Consider the following 21,827-nt stretch of genomic DNA (forward strand, 5'->3'; position numbering starts at 1 on the left):
GTATTCAACGATTTATACAAAAGGCAACTGTCCAGCTACTTGGTAGCAAGGCAGCAAGGAAAGAAGGCCGGCTAGTGACTGACTTGAGGGTGTAGTTTAGTATAACACCTGACAATGTAACATTTGTTGTAAAGGGAAGCCTTTTCCTTGAGAGAAGCCTTCCCACCAGCCTGGTTCTAGAGCCCCATGAGTCACAAATAACACACAGGAGGCTATATTAATTATGAAGCTGTTGGCCTTGCTTGTTTCTTACTGGCTAGCTCTGACTTAAGTATTTACCCCATAATTGTTAATCTAAGTATTTCTCTTACCGGAGAGGTTTCCGGGCTTCCTACCCCCATGGTGTTACATCTTGACTCCTGTGTTTCTCCTACCCAGAGTCCTCCTGGATTCCTAGTCCCACCTATCTTGGTTCCCTATTGGCCAACAGTGCTTTATTGACATATACACAGGACTTCCCCATCAATTTGTGATCACATAAAATGAAGCTATGAACACAAAGTTGATGGAAACCTTTCCTGGAGGACATGGGTGAAGGAAATTCAGCCAACACTGTTGTTCACCTTTTGCTAAGCCATCTTCTTCTTCTTTGACCTGAGAAGTGGGGAAGGGAAGAGAGTAGATAGCCATTTATACATGTATGTGGTAAGCATCAAACTTTTGCCTGTACATTCATACTGTATGACTGCCAGGTGTCACATGACTTCTAACAAACATGAAAACATCAGGAACAGGTATGCTGGATGCCAATGAGAGAGGTGATTTCAAATGGCTGTTTTCTTGTATTGTGTCATCAGGCTAATGGGCTTTGGAAATCCAGATTTTCATTTTCTAGAAAGAAACAACATAAAATTCAAATAAGCAGGAATGAACAGAAACCCACATAGAGAGACTTGTAAATAAAGTCATAAAGTTCCATCTTCTTCATTTCCTCCAATGAAGCCTGAATGAGAGGGCCAGGCTAAGTCTTTCCTCAGTCAGAATGGCAGCAAGGAAGATGCTCTTGCCTGTGGGCATTTATGCCCGAGCTTTGCTGCTTTAAAAAGCCTGATACTGAAGAAGACAGAGGGAACAACCATGACAAGACTATCTAACAAACTTTCCCAATCCACTGGAACTCAAACTTATGACAACGTTTTCTTCCTAATGAGTCTCAGCATTTCAGTATTCTGTTCCTACCTGAAATAATTTCTCTTCTGGAAGAAAACAAATCCTATGATGAGCAGAATAATCCCCAAAAGGGAAAGTTTCACATAGAGAATGGTCAGCAAGGAATGCAGAGGGCTGGTGACACCTTTAATACAGCAAGGATAAAAATTCAGGTCAATTCAGCAGTAACTCTAATCAAGAAATTAGAAACAAACAGCTTTAAAATCACTTATAGTATTTCTAAAGTTTTAGAGAATACCAAAATCAGAAAACCTTATCAATTATAATTCAAATACCACAATATAACATTATTTCAGGATCAAGTTTAGAAATAAAATTCAGCTTTTGTGCTTGGTAGGCATTAAAAATTTTTTAAAGTGAATAAATGCACACTAAATATTGTTAATACTTCCCAGTTATATAAGGAAAAAGTTCCCATACAAATTTTATTTTATTTTATGAACATATAATTGCATCATTTGCATTCATTTCTCTTTCTTCCTCCATTCTCCTCGATTTGTCCCCACCTCTCAATGCTCCCTCTCAAATTGCTAGCCTCTTCTAATTTGTTGTTGTTGCATATTTATGCATAATATGGAAGTGCAGTCTGCTGAGTCTATCTGGTGTTGCTTGCATGTACCTGATTTCAGGACTGACCACTTGGTATTGGATAAACAATTAGGAGTCATCTCTGAGGGAAGAGTACTTCTCCTCATCTCAGCACTGAAGCTTCATGGCTGAAGTTGCCCAGTCATTTCTAGGAGACACAATTTTATAGTAGATTTCCTGGTCCTTACGTATGACTCTTACAATGTTCTGCCTCCTCTCGACAACATTCCCTGAGCATTAGGTGTAGGAATTCTGTTGCAGAAGTATCCATGGGGCTGGGAATCCCATGATCAGTGTTCTCTGCATTTTGATCATTTGTGATGTTCTATAATAGTTTCTGTCTATCCTGCCACATTGCTGAAGGTGTTTATCAGCTCTAGGAGTAACCTTGCGGAGTTTTTTGGGTCACTTATATAAACTATCATATCATCTGCAAATAGTGAAAGTTTGACTTCTTCTTTTCCTATTTGTATCCCCTTTATCTCCTTTTGTTGTCTTATTGCTGTAGCTAGAACTTCAAGTACAATATTGAAGAGATATGGAGAGAGTGGACAGCCTTGTCTTGTTCCTGATTTTAGAGGAATTGCTTTGAGTTTCTCTCCATTTAGTTTGATGTTAGCTGTTGGTTTACTGTATATTGCTTTTATTATATTCAGGTACGTTCCTGTTATCCCTGATCTCTCTAGGACCTTTATCATGAAGGGGTGCTGGATTAAATCAGTGGCCCTATTATATACAGATGAAGTGACTGAGAAAGAAATCAGAGAAACATCACCTTTTACAATAGCCAAAAACAGCATCAAATATCTGGGGATAATGTTAACCAAGGAAGTGAAAGACCTATATATCAAGAACTTTGTGCCTTTGAAGAAAGAAATCAAGGAAGATACCAGAAAATGGAAAGATCTCCCATGCTCTTGGATTGGTAGGATCAACATAATAAAAATGGCAATCTTGCCAAAAGCAGTCTATAGATTCAATGCAATCCCTATCAAAATTCCATCACAATTCTTCAAGGACCTGGAAAGAACATTAATCAACTTTATATGGAAAAACAAAAGGCCCAGGATAGCCAAAACATCCCTATACAATAAAGGAACTTCAGGAGGCATCACCATACCTGACTTCAAGCTCTATTATAGAGCTATAGTCCTGAAAACAGCTTGGTATTGGCACAAAAATAGGCAGGTAGACCAATGGAACCGAATCGAAAGCCCTAATTTTAACCCACACACCTATGAACACCTGATTTTTGACAAAGAAGCTAAAACTGTACAGTGGAAAAAAGAAAGCATCTTCAACAAATGGTGCTGGCATAACTGGGTACTGGTATGCAGAAGATTGCAGATAGATCCATGTTTATTGCCTTGTACAAAACTTAAGTCCAAATGGATCAAAGATCTCAACATACATCCAGCCACACTGAAACTTTTAGAAGAGAAAGTGGGAGGTACTTTTCAACGAGTTGGTACAGGAGATCACTTCCTAAACATAACACCAGTGGCACAGGCACTGAGATCGACAATTAACAAATGGGACTTTCTGAAACTAAAAAGCTTCTGTAAGGCAAAGGACACAGTCAAAAAGACAAAAAGGCAGGCCACAGAATGGGAAAAGATATTCACTAACCCTACATCTGACAGAGGGCTAATCTCCAAAATTTACAAAGAACTCAAGAAACAAGTCTCCAAAACACCAAAGAATCCACTTGAAAGGTGGGGTACAGAGCTAAATAGAGAATTCTCAGTAGAGGAGGCTAAAATGGCCAAGAGACACTTAAGAAAGTGCTCAACATCCTTAGCCATCAGGGAAATGCAAATCAAAACAACTCTGAGATACCATCTTACTCCTGTCAGAATGGCTAGAATCAAAAACACCGAAGACAATTTATGCTGGAGAGGATGTGGAGAGAGAGGAACACTCCTTCACTGCTGGTGGGAATGCGGACTCATACAGCCTCTTTGGAAATCAGTATGGAGATTCCTCAGGAAAATGGGAATTAATCTACCACTAGACCCAGCAATTCCACTCTTAGGCATTTATCCAAATGAGGCAGGTTCATACAACAAGGGCATCTGCTCCACTATGTTCATAGCAGCATTGTTTGTAATAGCCAGAACCTGGAAGCAACCTAGATGCCCCTCAACTAAAGAGTGGATAGAGAAAATGTGGTACATTTACACAATGGAGTATTACTCAGCAGAAAAAAACAATGGAATCTTGAAATTCGCAGGGAAATGGATAGCACTGGAAGAAACCATCCTGAGTGAAGTAACCCAGTCGCAAAAAGACAAACATGGTATGTACTCACTCATATATGGATTTTAGATATGGATCAGGATAGTGCCAGTCTGCACTTCCACAGATAGAGAGTCTGGGAAACAGGAAAGAACCTAAAAGATATGCATATATGCATAGTACCCAAGAGAAGAGGATGGAGACAAGATCCTCTGAATGGATGGGTAACACGGCGAGGGGTCGGGGGGAGTGGGACCTGGGAAGAATAGAGGGGGTAAAGAGGAAGGGAGTTGGTCATGGGGGAACAGGAAGTTGAGGGGGTGGGGGTAGAATAGGGGGAAGAGGGAATCATAGGATCGAAGACAGATCAGGCACCAGAGCGACCTCGAGTGATCTAAAGGTATAACATCAATTGGCAAGCTAAGCAATAGTGGAGGGACCACCTCGAATGCCCATTCCTGATAATGAACTTGATGTCTATAATCATCCGGGAGCCTTCATCCTGTGACTGATGGAAGCAGAGGCAAACACACAACTAATCACTGAACTGAACCCAAGGAACCCAGTGACAGAGAGAGAGGAGTGATGAGCAAATTGGCAAAGAATGGGCTGGCAAAACCAGCAGAGACAGCTGATCTGAACAGGGGAGTGCTCTTGTACCCCAGACCGACAGTGGGGAGGCCAGCATGGGACTGATCTGGACCCCCCAAATGTGAGTGTCAGTGAGAAGGCCTGGGCAACCTATGGGGCCCTGAGCTGTGGATCAGTGTCTATCCCTGGTATACAAACTGTCTTCATGTGCCTATAGCACAAAGAGAGATGCTCTCTCAGCCTGGACTCTTAGGGGAGTGCCTTGACCCTACCAAGAGTAAAATGACAGACTCTAGATATCCCCTATGTGGAAGGATTTGGCAATAGGGTGGGAGGGAGGGGGGGAAGGGGAGTGCGGGAAGAGGGGAGGGACAGGGAACTGGGATTGACATGTAAAACAAGCTATTTAAAATTAAAATAAAAAATGATAATTAAAAAAAAAGAAAGAAAAAAAATAGTTTCTGTCTATTACAAAGAGAAGTTTCTTTGATAAGGGTTAAGAGTCACACTCGTTGGTGGCCATAAGGGTACTTAGAGTTTAGATAGGCATTATGCTGATTAGTGAAGGGTTGTAGTAGGGTTATCTCTAAGATCAATGGCCTCAATAATTGTGAGTAGCTGGCTAGTTTTCTAGTACAAGGCATGATTTTCCTTCTATTGAGTGGGACTCAAATGTAACTAGACAACTATTGGTTGCTGCCAAGATATGATCACCACTATTTCACCTTTGTTCATTGTTGTAGTTCATAAGCTTCATAGCTCAGTGGTACTACCAGTTATTTCCCTTTGAGTTATCCTGAAAAGCACCTTTGGTGACTATCAAAGTTAGTCCTCAGGGAGGAGGTTTTCAGGTCAAATCCAGCTTAGATCCTCTGAGTCCTCTCTCTAAAGTGCATGTGTGCAAATTTTAGTCTTTTTAGAGGTATTGTTCTTTTTTATTAAAAAAAGTTTTGAGAATTTTGTACAACATGTTTTGATTATATTTGCCTGCAATTTCTCCTTCTAACTCCTACCAGATCCACACCCTACTTTGTTACCCCACCAACTTTGTGCCCTCCCTTTTTTTTCTTAACACACTGAGGTGGTTTGTTGTCTGTATTGTTCTAGATGACTTAGAAGACATCAAATAATGCTAAGCAAGGATGACATCCTATAAAAAACATCTGAAGAATCAGAATGTTTCCTCAGCACCAGCTCTGGGCCCAGGAGAAGTGAGATTGGGAAATTGCCTTGTTGGTCTACTAGATGAAAGAGGTCATAGGAGGAAGACTTTTGGAAAGGAGCAACTTGAAAAGCCACAGGCCTTTGATCTCAGCAATCAGGAGGCAGAGGTAGGAAGATTTCTGTGCTAGAAGTCAGCCTGGTCTACAGAGCAAGTTTTAGGACAGCCAGGGCTAGGTATACAGAGAAACCATGTCTTGAAAAACAAAACAAAACAAAAACCAGCAGAACAAAAAAAAAGAAAGAAAGAAAGAAAAGAAAAGAAAAACCATCTAGAAATGAATTAAACTGAATCCTGTTGGGAACACAGAAAGGGAAATGTGGAGATCAGATCTATGATGATCAGAACCTAATTATAGGTGTGTATGTCAGGTGACACGTCAGACTTTGGAAATGCAGAACTGAACAACATAGTTCTTACACTTGAGGAGTTTCTTATACTGGGGGCAGAGAAGAGGCTACTTGAGATACAATGAGAAATACAAAGCCAGTATGGTGTCCTGATGCGGAAGTCCTATGTATATGTTAATAAAGCACTGTTGGCCAATAGGGAAGCAAGGAGTCAAGGAGGATTCTGGGAAGGAGAAACACAGGGAGTCACAATGTAGCCTCCAGAGGAATGAAATGCTCGGACCCTTTCTCCGGTAAGAGAAATATTTAGATTAACAATTATGGGTTAGCCAGTAAGAAACAAGCAAACGGCCAACAGCTTCATAATTAATATAGCCTCCTGTGTGTTATTTGGGACTGATGCGGCTCTGGAACCAGGATGGTGGGAAGGCTTCACTCAGGAGTGCCCATACCTTTAATCCCACTGTGGACTGCATAGTGAGTTACAGACAGCCAGGTCTATGTAATGAGATCCTATCTCAAAAAACAAAAACAAAAATAAATAAAAATAAAAGAGGAAATACATAGGTGTCCTGTGTTCTTCATATCCTGAAACATAGCTCCTAGAAGAATTGTCACCATAATAAAACATCTTTGGTATGCCAGGAAGATGATAAATTTTTAGAAGCTCTTAGAGAGCTTCATGGTGGGAACTATCACCAGAAAGACTAAATTGTGATTAGATGGTTATGACTTGGAGAAAGATACTACCACCATCACCACCACTGAACATGTTGTGAAGGAAGAAGGGCTGGGCATTGAGCTAATCACCATTACCAATTATTAGCCATCATTACTATGTAACAAAATCTTAATAGAAATCCTAAACACTACAGCGTGAAAAGCTTCTATATGGGGATAACATCGAGAAACTGGAAGAACAGAAGTCCTTGAAATACCATGAAGCTCAGAGCTCTTTCCTCCATAGAGGGCCCTATGAACCTCTTCAACTTGTCTGTCCCCGTTGTAGTCTTTAAAATAAGCCAGTAATAGTAAACAAAGTGCATCCTCAATTCTGTGAACCATTCTCCCAAATCACTGACCCTGATACATAGATTATGGAAACATCCTGAATTTATAGCTAGAGTCTGAAGTAGATCTGTTGTCCTAGTTAGCTTTAACTGCCCATTCCCTGGGCTGGTTAGATAGATAGACAGACAGACAGACAGACAGACAGACAGACAGACAGACAGACTTACAGATAGTTGAGAGAGAAGATAGGTAGATATAAATTATATATCTTTATATATAGAGAGAGAGATCATACATACATACATACATACATTGAGAGAGAGAAGAGAGATATACAGATAGACAGAGCTTACTATGATTCTGAGTAGCTAGAAAACAGCATTTGTCCATGGTTTCTGCTTCAAGATTTTGCTTGAGTTGTCCTGACTTCCCTCTTTCTTCCCTTAAATGACTTTAGGCCACATTAGTCACAAACAATGTCAAATATTTATCCTTCATGGAATAATGAGCTAAATATCAATTATTTCTTTTTAAAGAAAATAACAATATACTCACTTTGATTCTTTTCTATGGACAGAATCTTGCTGCCAGTTGGATGGGAGACAAAACAGAACACAACAGGAACATTATTGTTCTCCCAGTAGTATGTGCTCCTGACAGTCACAGAGCCATTGCTGTGTAATTCATTCTTAGTGACATGATACCCAGCTGGAGCCCAAAAGATCTGAGCAGCAGGTTTGCCTGCAATGGCCTCACAAACTGCAGTTCTGTTTTCCCCTGGAAACAGGGTTACTTCAGGGGGGACTGTGGAAATAGAAGGGAAAAAGATTAAGCCTTGTCACAAATTCCATAGGCATTTGAATCTGTTTAAAATCTGGTGACCTGAAACACTGCAATATATGACAATTTGTTTACCTAGAACTTGGAGGTTAAGTCTCTTATGAAAATGTCCTTCAGATGATGCTATATCACATGAATAATGCCCATCATGACTGAGGGCCACTGTATTGATCTGAAGGTCAGGACTCTGGTCAAATGTGGAGGCCCAGGTGATTCTCATGTCTCTACACTTCATTTCACTGATCTTTGTTTCTACTCTGTAAAATATTGTGCAGGGAGGCGGGCCTCTGGGTTTTATTACCCATATTATTAATATTGCTTTTGTCAATGGAGTAGGCTTGCAGCACAGCAGAACCTTTGTACCCATCTGTACAGACACTGTAGTGTTAACTGGACACACACACACACACACATACAGAGAGAGAGAGAGAGAGAGAGAGAGAGAGAGAGAGAGAGAGAGAGAGAGAGAGGGAGAGGGAGAGAGAGAGGGAGGGGGAGAGAGAGAGAGAGAGAGACAGACAGACAGACAGATAGAGCACTTAATAAAGAACTTGGTGTGTTATATTTACCTACAATAAATTACATAAAGTTGAATTAATGTCTTTTGTTCTGACAATCATATCCTTAAAACTTTATAATTAATAAATTACAATTCACAAAGTAAATATTGTTTTTAAAACAAATTCAAATACTACCCAACTGTGCTCTCTGATACACATTTCTGATGGATCAGTGTGTATTGTAAAGTATATGAAGTTAACACAACAACTTGCTATCTAAACAGAGACAACTGCTTCTCAGTCTTTGAACTAAGAGCAAATAAGTCAGACATGAGAACATAATAAAAAAATTAAACTACAAAAATAGTGTTCTAAATCTAATTTTTGGTGGTTGACAATATTGGTCTTCTCATACAATTTGAGCTCCTCAGGAAACAAATGGAATACACAGTCATGTGATTGTTTCCTAAGATTTGACAAGTACCAATATAATCAGCAAGACCCCTCTAAGGATTGAGGTAAGCATTAATGTGCAAAATATAAAGACACTGTCACTAAAAGTAGTTCATGGCATTTACATTAAACTTGTTAGAAATTTTATATTTATATTTATTCACAGATTACAAATAAGTGAAATCAATTGAATTTAAAATATTATATAACTTCCCCAACCTGAATATCTCATGAAAAATAAAGAGTAATCAATAGAAATAAAAGATGCTTAGAAATATTTACTGCCAATTAAAATGTATGAATGTTTTAAGAACATATAAAACTCATAATTTTACTGAAAATGCATAAAACTGCCAAACTTAATACCTAGATATGTGTTTCTTCTTTCCTATTAGATAAGTGTAAAATTCACAGACAGTTCAGCTATAAGTTTTGTTCATAGATTTCATTTCCGTATTTTATCAAGATTAAATACACAAGTTGACCATTGTGCTCATCTATAAAAGTTTAAATTAAACCCCATAATCTTCTATCTTTTCCTACTTAGAACTCATGCAATCTGCATTGTCAAAAGGCACCATGGTTGATAAGTTTGCTGGAGGGTGTTTATTAAATCAAAACATCAGTTCCAGCTGAGCAGTGAAAAATGTGGGTGTCAAGACAACCTCAATCTAACATAATCAGAAACAGTTATATGATGGAGGAACTTTTTGCATGAATGAGTCTTGGCTTTGCTAAAATCTCTCCCTTTCTTTGTTATTGTGTTGCTTCCCTCCTCTGGGCAAGCCTCATATCTTATGGCCAAATAAAGGCCATATAACCAGATAAAGAAAAAAGTGGGACTTTAAATCCATTGTGGTAATTTGAATGGCAATGGCTTCCATAGGTTCACATATTTGAAATCTCAGTCAGAAGGGTGTGAAACTATTAGAAAATATTAGAAGGATTAGGAGGTATGGCTTTGTTGGAGTAGGGGGTGGCCTTGGAGGAGGAACTGTGTCATCAGGGGTGGTCTTTGAGGATTCAAAATCCCATGCCAGGCCCCAATTTCTTTCTAGTTCTCTCTCTCTCTCTCTCTCTCTCTCTCTCTCTCTCTCTCTCTCTCTCTCTCTCTCTCTCTCTCTCTCTCTCTCTCTCTCCCTTCTTCCCTCTCTCCCTCCCTGATTTCTACCTGTGGATCAGGATATATCTGTCAGCTCTCTCCATGAGAGCCACCATGGCCCCACCCCACCCTAATATTGGATAAACTTCTGAACCTGTAAGCAAGCCCTCAATTAAATGCTTCCTTTTATACTATTTGCTTGGTCGTGGCGTCTCTTCACACCAGTAGAAGAGTGACTAAGACACCCATGGTCTTCCCATCACAAGTTTGCAAAGGCTTATAGGAAAACAAGGATGCATCTTGTTAGGGAAACAACTAGCCGTCCAGTTACTCAGGACCTGTCACAGAATAGCACTTGGACTACTAGTTGCTTCTACTAACAGTAAGGCTGGAATAAGACAGCCAGGGTATCAGCTACATTTCTAGCCAAGACCCACTCTCCATTTCCTCAGTGATAACCTCTACATGAGCAAGAATATTACTCTTTACTGGAAGTAGCTCCTGCTGTTTTTCATCACATTGTTCCGGCTGCTGATAGCCCTGTGACTTCTGATACTGTCCCTTATTTGGACAACTTGAATCTAGAAAATATTTAAAAAGAAAATATATGTTATATGTTCATATAGAGTAAAAGCCTTCTTTCTTAACAAAGTCTTATTCAAGACAACAGATAACCATTAACCTTGACTAAAATTACTCAACAAAAATCACTGTAAAATATCAGATATTATGACATCCGGGGATGAGAATATATAATTGTCTTAAAATCACATTTACAAAGAATTAATTAATCATTTCTTATTTAGAAGACAACTCATCTAACCAACAGTATTTTACAAAGGACCCTTTCCCTTTCCCCATATCCTAATCATGTCCCAGGCATGGCATTAGTCAGTGTGAGCATTCTTATCTGAGCTGAACTTACTCTAAGATTTTTTTCTTTCACTATATTATTGTTTAAAAAATGATATGACATCATCTCCAAAATAATTGTGGGTCCATTTGCTATTATTGATTTCTAGTTTAATTCATTTATAGTCAAAGAGTAGTCACAATATGATTCCATTCTTTTAAATGTGTTAATATGTTGGGCTGGAGAGATGGATCAGAGTGGTTCACAGCACTGGCTGCTCTTTCAGAAGACTTAGGTTGACTCCCAGTAGCCACATGGTGGCTCACAACTATCTGTGACTCCAATTCCAGGGGACCTAATGTCTTCTTCTGTCTTCTGAGGGTTGCAGGCATGTAAGTGGTGCACATATACATGCAGCATACCCATCACATAAAATAAATTTAAAAATTGTAACGTGTGTCATGGCTCAGGATATACTCATGTTCATGAAAGCTCCATATGAGCTTGGAAAAATGTGTATTCTTCTACTATAGGAAGTCATCTGTAGAGACATAAATTATACTGAGCTGGTGACAGAGTTGTTATGTTCGGTATGAAAGAAGAAATCTTAAGAAAAATTTTTTAATATTTTGAAATAAGTAAGAATATAAATTATCAGTACTTATAGAATACTATAAACCAATGCTTATAAGGAAAGTTTTAGTCAAACTATTATTATTAGATAAGAAAAATTATCTAAAAATATATCATTTAAACTCCAACTTCCAGAAACTACAGAAAGAAGAGCAAACCAAACCCAAAATAAGCAGAAGAAAAATTAGAGTCAAAATTATTGAACAGAAGAGAATGGAGAAAATCAACAAAACTAAAGCTGATTCTTTAAAGGGATCAATATATATCCTGATAATTAACCAACCAAACTAGTTATGAAAATAAATCAACTAGCCAAACTAAGGAGGAAAAATCAGAAGACATGTGTTACTAACATCAAATAACAGAAGTGACATTACTTGAATTCCAAAGGACATTAAAAGAGTAGTGGGGATTGCTACAAAGAATTCTATGACAAGAAATTTGAGAGCATATATGAAACAGTCAAAATCTTGAATGACACAACTGCCTAAACTTATACAAAGAGAAACATATGAGGGGAGGGAAATGGAGGGGGGAGACGGGCACAAAGAGTCTAGAGTCTATATTAATAACAGAAAAATTCTTAAAAAGCAAAAGAATCTTACTAGAAACTTTTAAAACTATATAATATTAATCGTGATGATAAGGTATATGCCTAATAACAGAGCTTCAAATGACATAAAGCAAAATTTAACTAAAGAGACATGTAGATGATTTCACAGTCATAGATGGAGACTTTGGTACATCTTCCTCAGAAATGAAAAGAACAGCAAGAACTTTTTTGTTGTGTTTTGTTTTTTTGAGACAGGGTTTTTCTGTATGGTTTTGGAGGCTGTCCTGGAACTCACTCTGTAGACCAGGCTGGCCTTGAATCACAGAGATCCGCCTGCCCGAGTGCTAGGATTAAAGGCATGTGCCACCAACACCCGGCTTCAACAAGAACTTTTAAAAGGAGCATAGATATAGAATATATTACAAGAGTATCAATTATATTGACCAAAGTTGCTTTTATAAAACAGTTCCAATCTAATGCTACATATTTTTAAGTGTTTTAAGTATGTTAATCAAAGTTGATTATGTGCTGGATCACAGTACCAATCCATACAAAGATGTCTCAGCAGGTAAAGGTGTACAGCCAAGCCTGAGGATCTGAGTACGAACTCTAGAACCCATATAGTGAAAGGTAAGAACAATTCCTACAAGTTGTCCTTTGACCCCCACACAAATACTGTGTAATGAACACATTCACACACACACACACAACACACACACACAACACACACACACACACACACACACACGGGCATGAGAGCAAGGCACATACATTAAATACATATATACTTTAAAAATTTTTTAAAGATTAAATTAATTTTATATATAATTATATATATACAATTTTATATAAAGACCTCTCATGCTTTCTTAATTGGATTAAAAGGATTATTAATATGGTAATTTATGTCGAACTTGTATCTTACACATTTTGAAGTAGAAGGAAATACACTGGTATTTTTGTATTGGTAGAAAAGTCAATTTACCTTCATATTGATTAGTCTGCTTAGGAACTGTGGTTCTGGTGAAGCAGAATTCAGACTAGAGCTTTACCACTCAGCTAGCAGGCTCACCTATCCCATCTTTGTGATGATTATTTCACAGACTCCACTCCTTATCTTGCCCCCTCTTTCCACTGGTAACTTCCAGTAGTTTTACTTAATGCTTAAGACTCAGTAATCTATGACATCAATCAATATATTGACCTGCTTCCAGGCCACTTTTTCTCTTTCCCTTATAATGATGGACTGTCCCTTCCTAGCTAATTTCAGTGCCTTTACTTTACTCTGGATCCCACTTCTCTTCTTGGAGATTTCACACACCCTGCGCCCTCTGGTACATGTCAACATTAAAGAGAGGAAAAGCAAGAAATCTAGGATAACATTTCTTTTCAGGCAGTAAGTCATCTTCAAAATCATGATAATAACTAATATAATAATCTCTTTGGTAGGATATTTGTAGAAAACATGCATATTAAAAATAATCAGCTTTAGAGAAACATGTAGAGTGTTAAAGCTGTCCTGTTAGCCTGCAACAAAGAAAGATGCCTGTAATCCCAGGAGTCAGAAGGTTAAAACAGGAGGATTGTCACAGTTAGCCTAAAGAAAGGTTTCATTTCCTAAAAATCTCACACTTACCAGACACCAAAATGGTGATGGAGATCAGTATCCCCAAAGCCGAGGTCCTGCCCAGAGCATTCATCTGAGTGGTTTCTAGTTAAATCACCATAAGCCCTGGATGGACTCAGTGAATCTGTCCCTCGAGGTCAACTTTGTTTGTGCTCAGTTCACCAAATTCAAGGGTGACTTTCCTTCCTCATTTTGCCTATCTTTCTTCATCTACATTCTGTGTGCTGTTGGATGACTAAACATGCATCAGAGAAAAGGTGTGGGGGATGTTTGCTGAGTGATAAAGAAAAATGCCAAAGCTTAACTCTTTCATTCCCTTGCCATATTAAAACATTAAGATTCTTTTATGACAATTCCCATTTTAATGCAGCTTTTAAAGAATAAATCATATACTAGAAAATGAGCAAACACTGTGTGTACAGCTGAGGAATCTGTATATCTATGTGAACTTGGAAAAGCATTTGCAAAATTTCCAAACCAAGATGATAATATTTTGTTACTCAAAGTTCCCGTCATGTTTTGCTCTCTTTCTCGAAGGACAAACAGGGCACTAACATCTCTCACCATTTGCCTATTGTACCGATTACTGAGCCCCACATAGATGAAATGCTTTAGTGAGTTCATCCCTGAACAATGATTTGGACTTACCAAAGGATACATGATAATTCATTCATCAGTTTCTCTGTGAATTTGAATTGCTTTCTTTGATGAGTAATATATAAAGGTTCTATGAGAATTCTTGATTTGCACATACTTTTTGGTTGCAATGGCACCTATTTTCTTGGATATATACCTGCAAATAAAGGCGATGAATCATAGGATAGTGTGATTTTAAACAAATACTTCTCGTTATGAGTTAAAATACCTGCCTGCCACTCCTTTTTATCTTAAAATTATGTACCTATACATGAAAATGTGGTCTTATTTTTAAATAAAGTCATTTCATCAGTAATTAGTTAAAATTAAACTATGCAGGTTTGGGAAAGGATTGGCCTTAGTCCAGTGTAACTGGTATTTATATGAAAAGAAGAATGGGCATATACATGCATATACATACAGAAACATTCATGTGAAGACAAAGGCAAAGACAGAGATGTGTTTCTTCTACAAGTTAAGAAACAAAAGGATTATCAGCAGGCCCCCAGAAGCTAGGAAACAGGCAAGGACCAGATCCTTGCTTCCTGCATTAGAAAATTTAGAGTCCTGTGATGACAAACCATAGCACAAAGACACTTGGAGAGCCAAAAGACTCTTACTCACTTACTTACAGCTTCAAGAAAGAGAAAGTTGTTATGCAGGGTCACAGAGTCCTTCTGCCCAACAAGAGGAGGAGTCCTTCTGCAAACTAGATCAGTAGGGGATGTCTCATGTGTGAAAAACAAGGGGTACTGGTGGGGAGTAGGGATGCAGGGTTGTTGAGTTTGAATAACCTCACAAGACCCGGGCATGGCTATCTGTAGGATAGTATTCCCCCTTTTATTAAAAACAGATTCTTTTTCTCATACAGTATATCCTGATTTCAGGTTCTCTTCCCTCTACTCCTCCCAGTTCCTCCCCACCTCCACTCCCATCCACATCCACTCCCTTTCTGCCTCTCATGAGAAAATAACAGGCTTCTAAGGTATAACCACGAGACATACCAAAATAAAACAGAGTAAGATAACACAAAAACCATCACACTGAGCCTGAACAAGGAAATCAACCTAAGGAAAAGTCTGAGAAGGCCCAAGAATCAGAGACCTTCTTGTTCACATCTCAAGACTCCCATAAAAATATTAAACTGAAAGTGATGCTATACACACAGAAGAGCTGGTGCAGAGCCCTGTAGTCTTAGGCTTGCTGCTTCAGTCTCTGTAAGGTCACATGAGCTTTGCTTAGCTCATTTAGAAAGCTGTTTATCTGGTGTCCTCTATCCCCTCTGACACTTACACTCTTTCCACTTTCTAAACATCATGGATCAGAGATCACTGGGAGAGGGGGGAAGATTTGATGGAGATATTCCAATTAAAGCTGTGTGTTCTAAGGCTTTTCCCCAACCCCACCCCTGTGTGTGTGTGTGTGTGTGTGTGTGTGTGTGTGTGTGTGTGTGTGTGTGTGTGTGTGTTTGAGTGTAAGGTCTGGATGTGGGCTTCTGTATTTATTTCTATCTGCTGCTAGAGAAAGCTTCCCAAATGATGGCTGGATAAAGCACTAATCTATGAGTAGAGCAGAATATCATTAGGGTCCTTTTATTAATTTTTTTCATAGACCAGTAGTATTTGGTTTTACCCTGGGTCTCTGAGCTATCTAGTCACTAGTTCGTCATCACCTGGACAGGAATGGGTTCCATTTGGTGGAGTGGAACTTAAGTCATATCAGACATTTATTGGTTATGCTACAAGCTTTGTGCCACCATTGCCCTAGCATATATTATATACAGGACAACCTGCAGATCAAAAGTTTTATGTCTGGATTTGTGCTTACATTTCCCTTTTGTTACACTGCACAGTACCTTCCTATACCAAAAATACTAGAATGTAGGGTTGAAGGCTATGTACAGGCACCAGTTCAAACTCTCCATGTTCAATGAGTTCTGTAGGTGTTGTCTTCAACAATATGGCCTTGGTGTCAGTGGAGAGCAAACCATTGTCTTTGCAACAGTCTGGATTGTTTGGGGAAATTTCTTGGGCCCCTTTGGCCAACAACTCAATTAGATATAACCCATTCCCAGTAACAGAAGCTTTGTCTAGGGACAAAAGATGGTCATCTGAGACTCCATCTTCCTCATTATTTAGACTTCATTAGGATTGCCTTCATGTATTTTAGGAAGACTCCACTCTCAAATGTCCCTCCATTCTAGTTATCTTTCCCTGAATTGCATGTCCTTTGCCCCTCCTGGCCAGATCCTGCTGTTCCCATTGCCTGCTGCCCCCAGTCCACCAATAACATGTATTCTATTTCCTCCTCCCAAGGAGATCCTTGACTCCCCTAGTCCTTTCCTATATTCCTAGCCTCTCTTGGTCTACAGTTTATATCTTAGTTACCATTTATTAACAGACAATATCCACATATCTGGATCTGGGTTAGCTTATTCAGGATGATTTCTTTCTAGATCCATTCATTTTTGCCTGCAAATTTCATGATGTTATTTTTAACAGCTGAGTAATACTCCATTGTGTAAATGTATTACATTTTCCTAATCTATTCTTCACTGTAAGGAACACATTGGTTGTTTCCAATTTCTGGCTATTGTGAATACAGCAGCAATGAACATAGATGAGCAAGTGTCCTCGAGATAGGCTGAAGTATCCTTTGGGTATATACCCAAGAGTAGTATAGCTGGATCTTGAGTGAGATCGATTCCCATCTTTCTGAGGGAAATAACATACTGATTTCATAGTGGTTATATAAGTTCCCACACCCACCTGCAGTGGATGAGTGTTCCCCTTACCATATCCTGGCCAGCATCAGTAATATTTATCTTAGCCATTCTGACAGGTGTAAGATGAAATCTCAAAGTAGTTGTGATTTGCATTTCCCTAGTAACTAGTGATGTTGAACATTTATTTCTTTAACTATTTCTGGAACATTTGAGTATACTATATTGGGAGTTTTCTGGTTAAGTCTTTAACCCATTATCCTCTATTAGATGTGAAGTTGGCAAAACACTTTGACCATAGTGTCCTTTGCATTACATAAATTTTTCAGTTTCTTGAGGCCCCATTTATTAATTTTTTCTTATTGCCTGTGCTACTGCTGTTCTGTTTATATCATGTCCCATGTCAATACGTTCAAGGCTGTTCCCCACTTTCTGTTAGGTTTAGTGTATCTGGTTTTATGTTAGGATCTTTGATCCATTTGAAGTTGAGTTTTGTGCAGGGTGGTCAATATGGATCTGCTCACATTTTACATGCAGACATCTAGTGTGACCAACCATTTGTTTAAAATGCTGTCTTTCTTCCAGTGTGTTTTTCTGGCTTCTTTATCAAAACTCAGGTATGTGTAGGTATGTGCTTTATGTCTGGGTTGTCAATTCAATTCCATTGATTATTACATCTGTTTTAATCCTAATATCACACCATGTTTATTACTATAGCTTCATAGTACAACTTGAAGTCAGGAATGGTGATATCTCCTGCAGTTATGTTATTGTTCATGATTGTTTTAGCTGTTCTGGGTTTTTTGTTTTTCCATGTGACACTGAGAATTGACCTTTTAATAACTGTCAAGAATTTAATTGAATCTGTAGATTTATTTTAGTAGGATGGACTTTTTATACTTTGTTAAAAAATTAAAACTTAGTGATACATGACCATGGGATATCTTTCCATCTTCTGGTGTCTTTTCCCATTTCTTTGTTAAAGAATTGAATTTTTGTCATACAAGCCTTTCACTTGTTTGGGCACAGTGCCCCAAGATATTTTGTATTAATTTTGACTATTGTGAATGGTGTTGTTTCTTCATTTCTTTCTCAGGATATTTATCATTTGTGTATATGAGTGCTACTCAGCTCTTCTTTTAGTTAACATTGGATCTAGCCACATCACTGAGGGTGTTATCAGCTGTAGGAGTCCACTAGTAGAATTTTGGGGGTCACTAATACATACTATGATATCATCTGCAAATAGCAAAAGTTTGTCTTCTTCCTTTCCAGTTTGTATCCCCTTGATTTCCTTCAGTAGTCTTGTTGCTTTAGCTTAGAATTCAAGTACTGTATTGCATACGTATGGAGAGAGTGGAGAATCCTGTGTAATTCTTCATTTTTGTGGAATTGCTTTGAATTTTTCTCTGTTTAGGTGGATGACTATAGGCTTGCTGTAAACTGCCTTTACTAAGGTAAGATATGCCCCTTGTATCCCTAATCTCTCCAGGATATGTATTCTTAAATGAATTAATTTTCCCAGTTCAATAATAGTTTCCCCACCTCCTCTCCTCCAAATCCTTCTTTCCTACACTTCTAATTCTCCTTTCTCTTCAGGAGAGTACAGGTCTCCCAAGTATATTGGCCAGCCATGACATATTAAGTTGCAATGAGATTAGGCACCTCCTCGCCTATTAAGGCTGGATGATGCAACCCAGTAACAGGAAAGAGTCCCAAAAGCCAGTAACAGAGTCAGAGATAGAGCATGCTCCTTCTGTTAGGAATGTCACAAGAAGATCAGGCTACACAATTGTAATATATGTGAAGAGTGCTTCAGTCAATCAGTCCCATGCAAGTTCTCCAGTTGGCAGCCTCTATGAACTCAGGTTTGTTGATTCTGTAGTTTTTCTTGTGGTGTCTTTGGTTCCTATGGCTCTCATAATCCTTCCTCCCTATCTTCCACAGGATTCCCTGAGATCTGCCTAATATTTGGCTGTGGGTCTGCAAAGGTTTTCATCAGTTATTCGGTGAAACTTCTATGATTACAATTGAGCTAGGCAACAATCTGTGGGTATAGTAGAATATCATTAGGAATCATTTCATTGACTTTTTTCTTTTTTGCCAGTCATAGTTGGTTCTATCCTAGGTTTCTGGCTACCTGGCCCCAGGGCTCTGGCCTTCCAGGCTGTGTGAGGGGTAGGATCCCTTTCTAGTTTGGGTCTCAAGCTGAGCAAGTCATTGGTTGGCTATACCCATACTTTCTGCTCCTCCTTTGTCCCAGAATACATGGTAGGTAGGGCATATTGTAAGTCAAAGGGTATACAGCTGAGTATGAGTACCAGTCCCTCCAATGGAAGTCTTGGCTGGTTACAGGAGATGACCCATTCAGGCTCCATATCTTCCATTGCTAGGAGTCTTAGCTAGAACCACCTTCATGGACTCTAGGAAGTTTGCATTACAGTAGGTTTCTAGCTCATCTCAACAGTGCCCCCAATCCCAGCTGTCTTCTCCAGTACTCTCTACTTCCATCCTCCTGATCCCTCCTGTTCCCATACCTACTCCCAATTCAGACTTCTCCCCCATTCATCTGTGATGTCTATTCTATTTCCACTTTACAGTGAGATTCACATGTGCCTCCCACTCCCTCCTTGAGGCTTTCTTGTTACTTATCTTTTTGGGGTCTATAATTATAACATGGTTATTCTTTAATTTACAGTTAATATCTACCAGTAAGTTAATACATATCATGCTTGTCTTGCTGGGTCTGGGTTACCTCATTCAGAATGATCTTTTCCAGTTCCATTCATTTGCTGGCAAATTTCATGATGGCATTGTTTTTAACAGATGAGTAATACTCCATTGTGTAAATGTACCATATTTTCTTTCTCCATTCTTCATTTCATGGATATTCATACTGTTTCCAGTTTCTGGGTATTACAAATAAAGTTGCTATGAACATAGTTGTGCAAATGTCCTTGTGGTATAGTAGAGCATCCTTTGGAGATATGCCTATGAGAGGTATAACTGGGTCTTGAGGTAGGTCCATTCCTAATTTTCTGAGGATACAGCACATTGTTTTCTACTGTGGCTGTACAACTTTGCACTCCCAGCAGCAATGGAGAAGTGTTCCCCTTGCTTCACATCCTCTCCAGGATAAGCTGTCACTTGTGTTATTGATCTTAGCCATTCTGACAGGTGTAAGATGAAATCTCAGAGTCAGTTTGCTTTTTTGTGTGACTGAGGGCTAAGGATGCTCAAGCGTTTCTTGAACATTTAAGATTACTCTATTGAGAATTCTGTTTAGAGCTATACCCCAATTTTTGTGTTTTGTTGTTGGTGGTGTTGATTTCCATGACCAGGGTTCTCTGTGTAGCTTTGGAGCCTGTCCTGGCATTTCATCTGTAGACTAGGCTGGCCTCAAACTCACAGAGATCCATCTGCCTCTGCTTCCCAAGTGCTTGGATTAAAGGCACGCACCATCAACACCAGGCAATCTATACCCCATTTTTTGTTGCATTATTGCTTTGTTGCTGTCTACTTACTTTATATATTTTGGAAACCAGACATCTGTCAGATGTTGATTTGGTGAAGATGTTTTCCCATTCCATAGGCTGCACTTCTTTTCTTTCCCTTCCTTCCTTCCTTCTTGCCTTTATCTCTTCCATTTTTTGTTTGTTTTTTAGACAGTGTTTCTCTAAGTAACTACTCTGGATGTCCTGGAACTTGTTTTGTAGATCAGGCTGACCTCAAACTCACAGAGATCTGCATCCCAAGTGCAGGGATTAAAGTCTTATACGACCACCAACAGGCTATTGAGGACATTTATAATGAAAGGGTGTTGGATTTTGTCAAAGGCCTTTTCTGTATCTAGTGTCATGTAGTTTTTTGCTTTCAGTTTTTTTACATTATGGAATACAGTTATTGATTTTCATGTATTGACCTATCCCTGGGATGAAGTTTACTTGATTGTGTTAGTCTTTTTGATGTTTTCATGGATTTGGTTTGCCAGTATTTTATTGAGTATTTTTGCATCGATATTCATAAGAGAAATTAGTCTGTATTTCTCTTCCTTGGTTGTGTCTTTGCATGGTGTGGGTATCATGGTAAATGTGGCATGGTAAAATGAATTGGGCGAGGTTTCTTTTCCATTTCGTGGAGTTAGGTTTGAGCAATATATGAGTTACTTAATGCCACAAATGTGCTACCTGATAAGAAATGTGCTACCTGATAAGCAACCACAGGAAGTCTATGGCAATGACCCTTTATTTGTCTGGGATCAGCACTGGCTCATGTCTAATGATGTTGATTAAGCTTGCTTAAAAGACTGAAGGAAAGCTGACTACTGGATCCTTGACCTGGCCTCAACCGAGAGATGAAAGGCTTGACTGACATGGATCGGTTGTGTTCTAGTCTCATCCTCTGTTAAGAGAAGCTTTTTCTTTGCTAACTGCTTTGGTATATCCCCCGCCAGTCGCCTGGGCTCTGCCGCGCCAGCCTGGTTCTAGAGCCGTATCAGTCCCAAATAAACACACAGGAGGCTATATTAATTATGAAGCTGTTGGCCTTGCTTGTTTCTAACTGGCTAGCTCTGACTTAAGTAATTACACCATAATTGTTAATCTAAGTATGTTTCTTACCGGGGAGGTTCCAGGCTTCCTACCCCAATGGCGGTTACATCTCGAACTCTCCTGTGTTCCCCCTTCCCAGAATCCTCCTGGACTCCTAGCCCCACCTATCTAGATTCCTATAGGCTCAA

At 39.0% G+C, this 21,827-nt stretch overlaps 1 protein-coding gene across 1 annotated transcript; it reads right to left on the reverse strand.

The window, feature by feature from the left end:
• Positions 1–341: 341 nt before the first annotated feature.
• Positions 342–13,861, reverse strand: LOC101830441 (cell surface glycoprotein CD200 receptor 2). The gene is made up of 5 exons (XM_040750323.1): positions 13,741–13,861; positions 8,086–8,400; positions 7,726–7,974; positions 1,180–1,294; positions 342–831 (listed from the first exon to the last, which is right to left on the reverse strand). Exons 1-5 carry the CDS (start codon positions 13,802–13,804, stop codon positions 825–827), a joined length of 750 nt encoding a protein of 249 aa, XP_040606257.1. The 5' UTR covers positions 13,805–13,861; the 3' UTR covers positions 342–824.
• Between the last annotated feature and the right edge of the window lie 7,966 nt (positions 13,862–21,827).

Source organism: Mesocricetus auratus, unplaced genomic scaffold (genome assembly GCF_017639785.1).
Source record: "Mesocricetus auratus isolate SY011 unplaced genomic scaffold, BCM_Maur_2.0 Super-Scaffold_100008, whole genome shotgun sequence".
Lineage (NCBI taxonomy): Eukaryota > Metazoa > Chordata > Mammalia > Rodentia > Cricetidae > Mesocricetus > Mesocricetus auratus.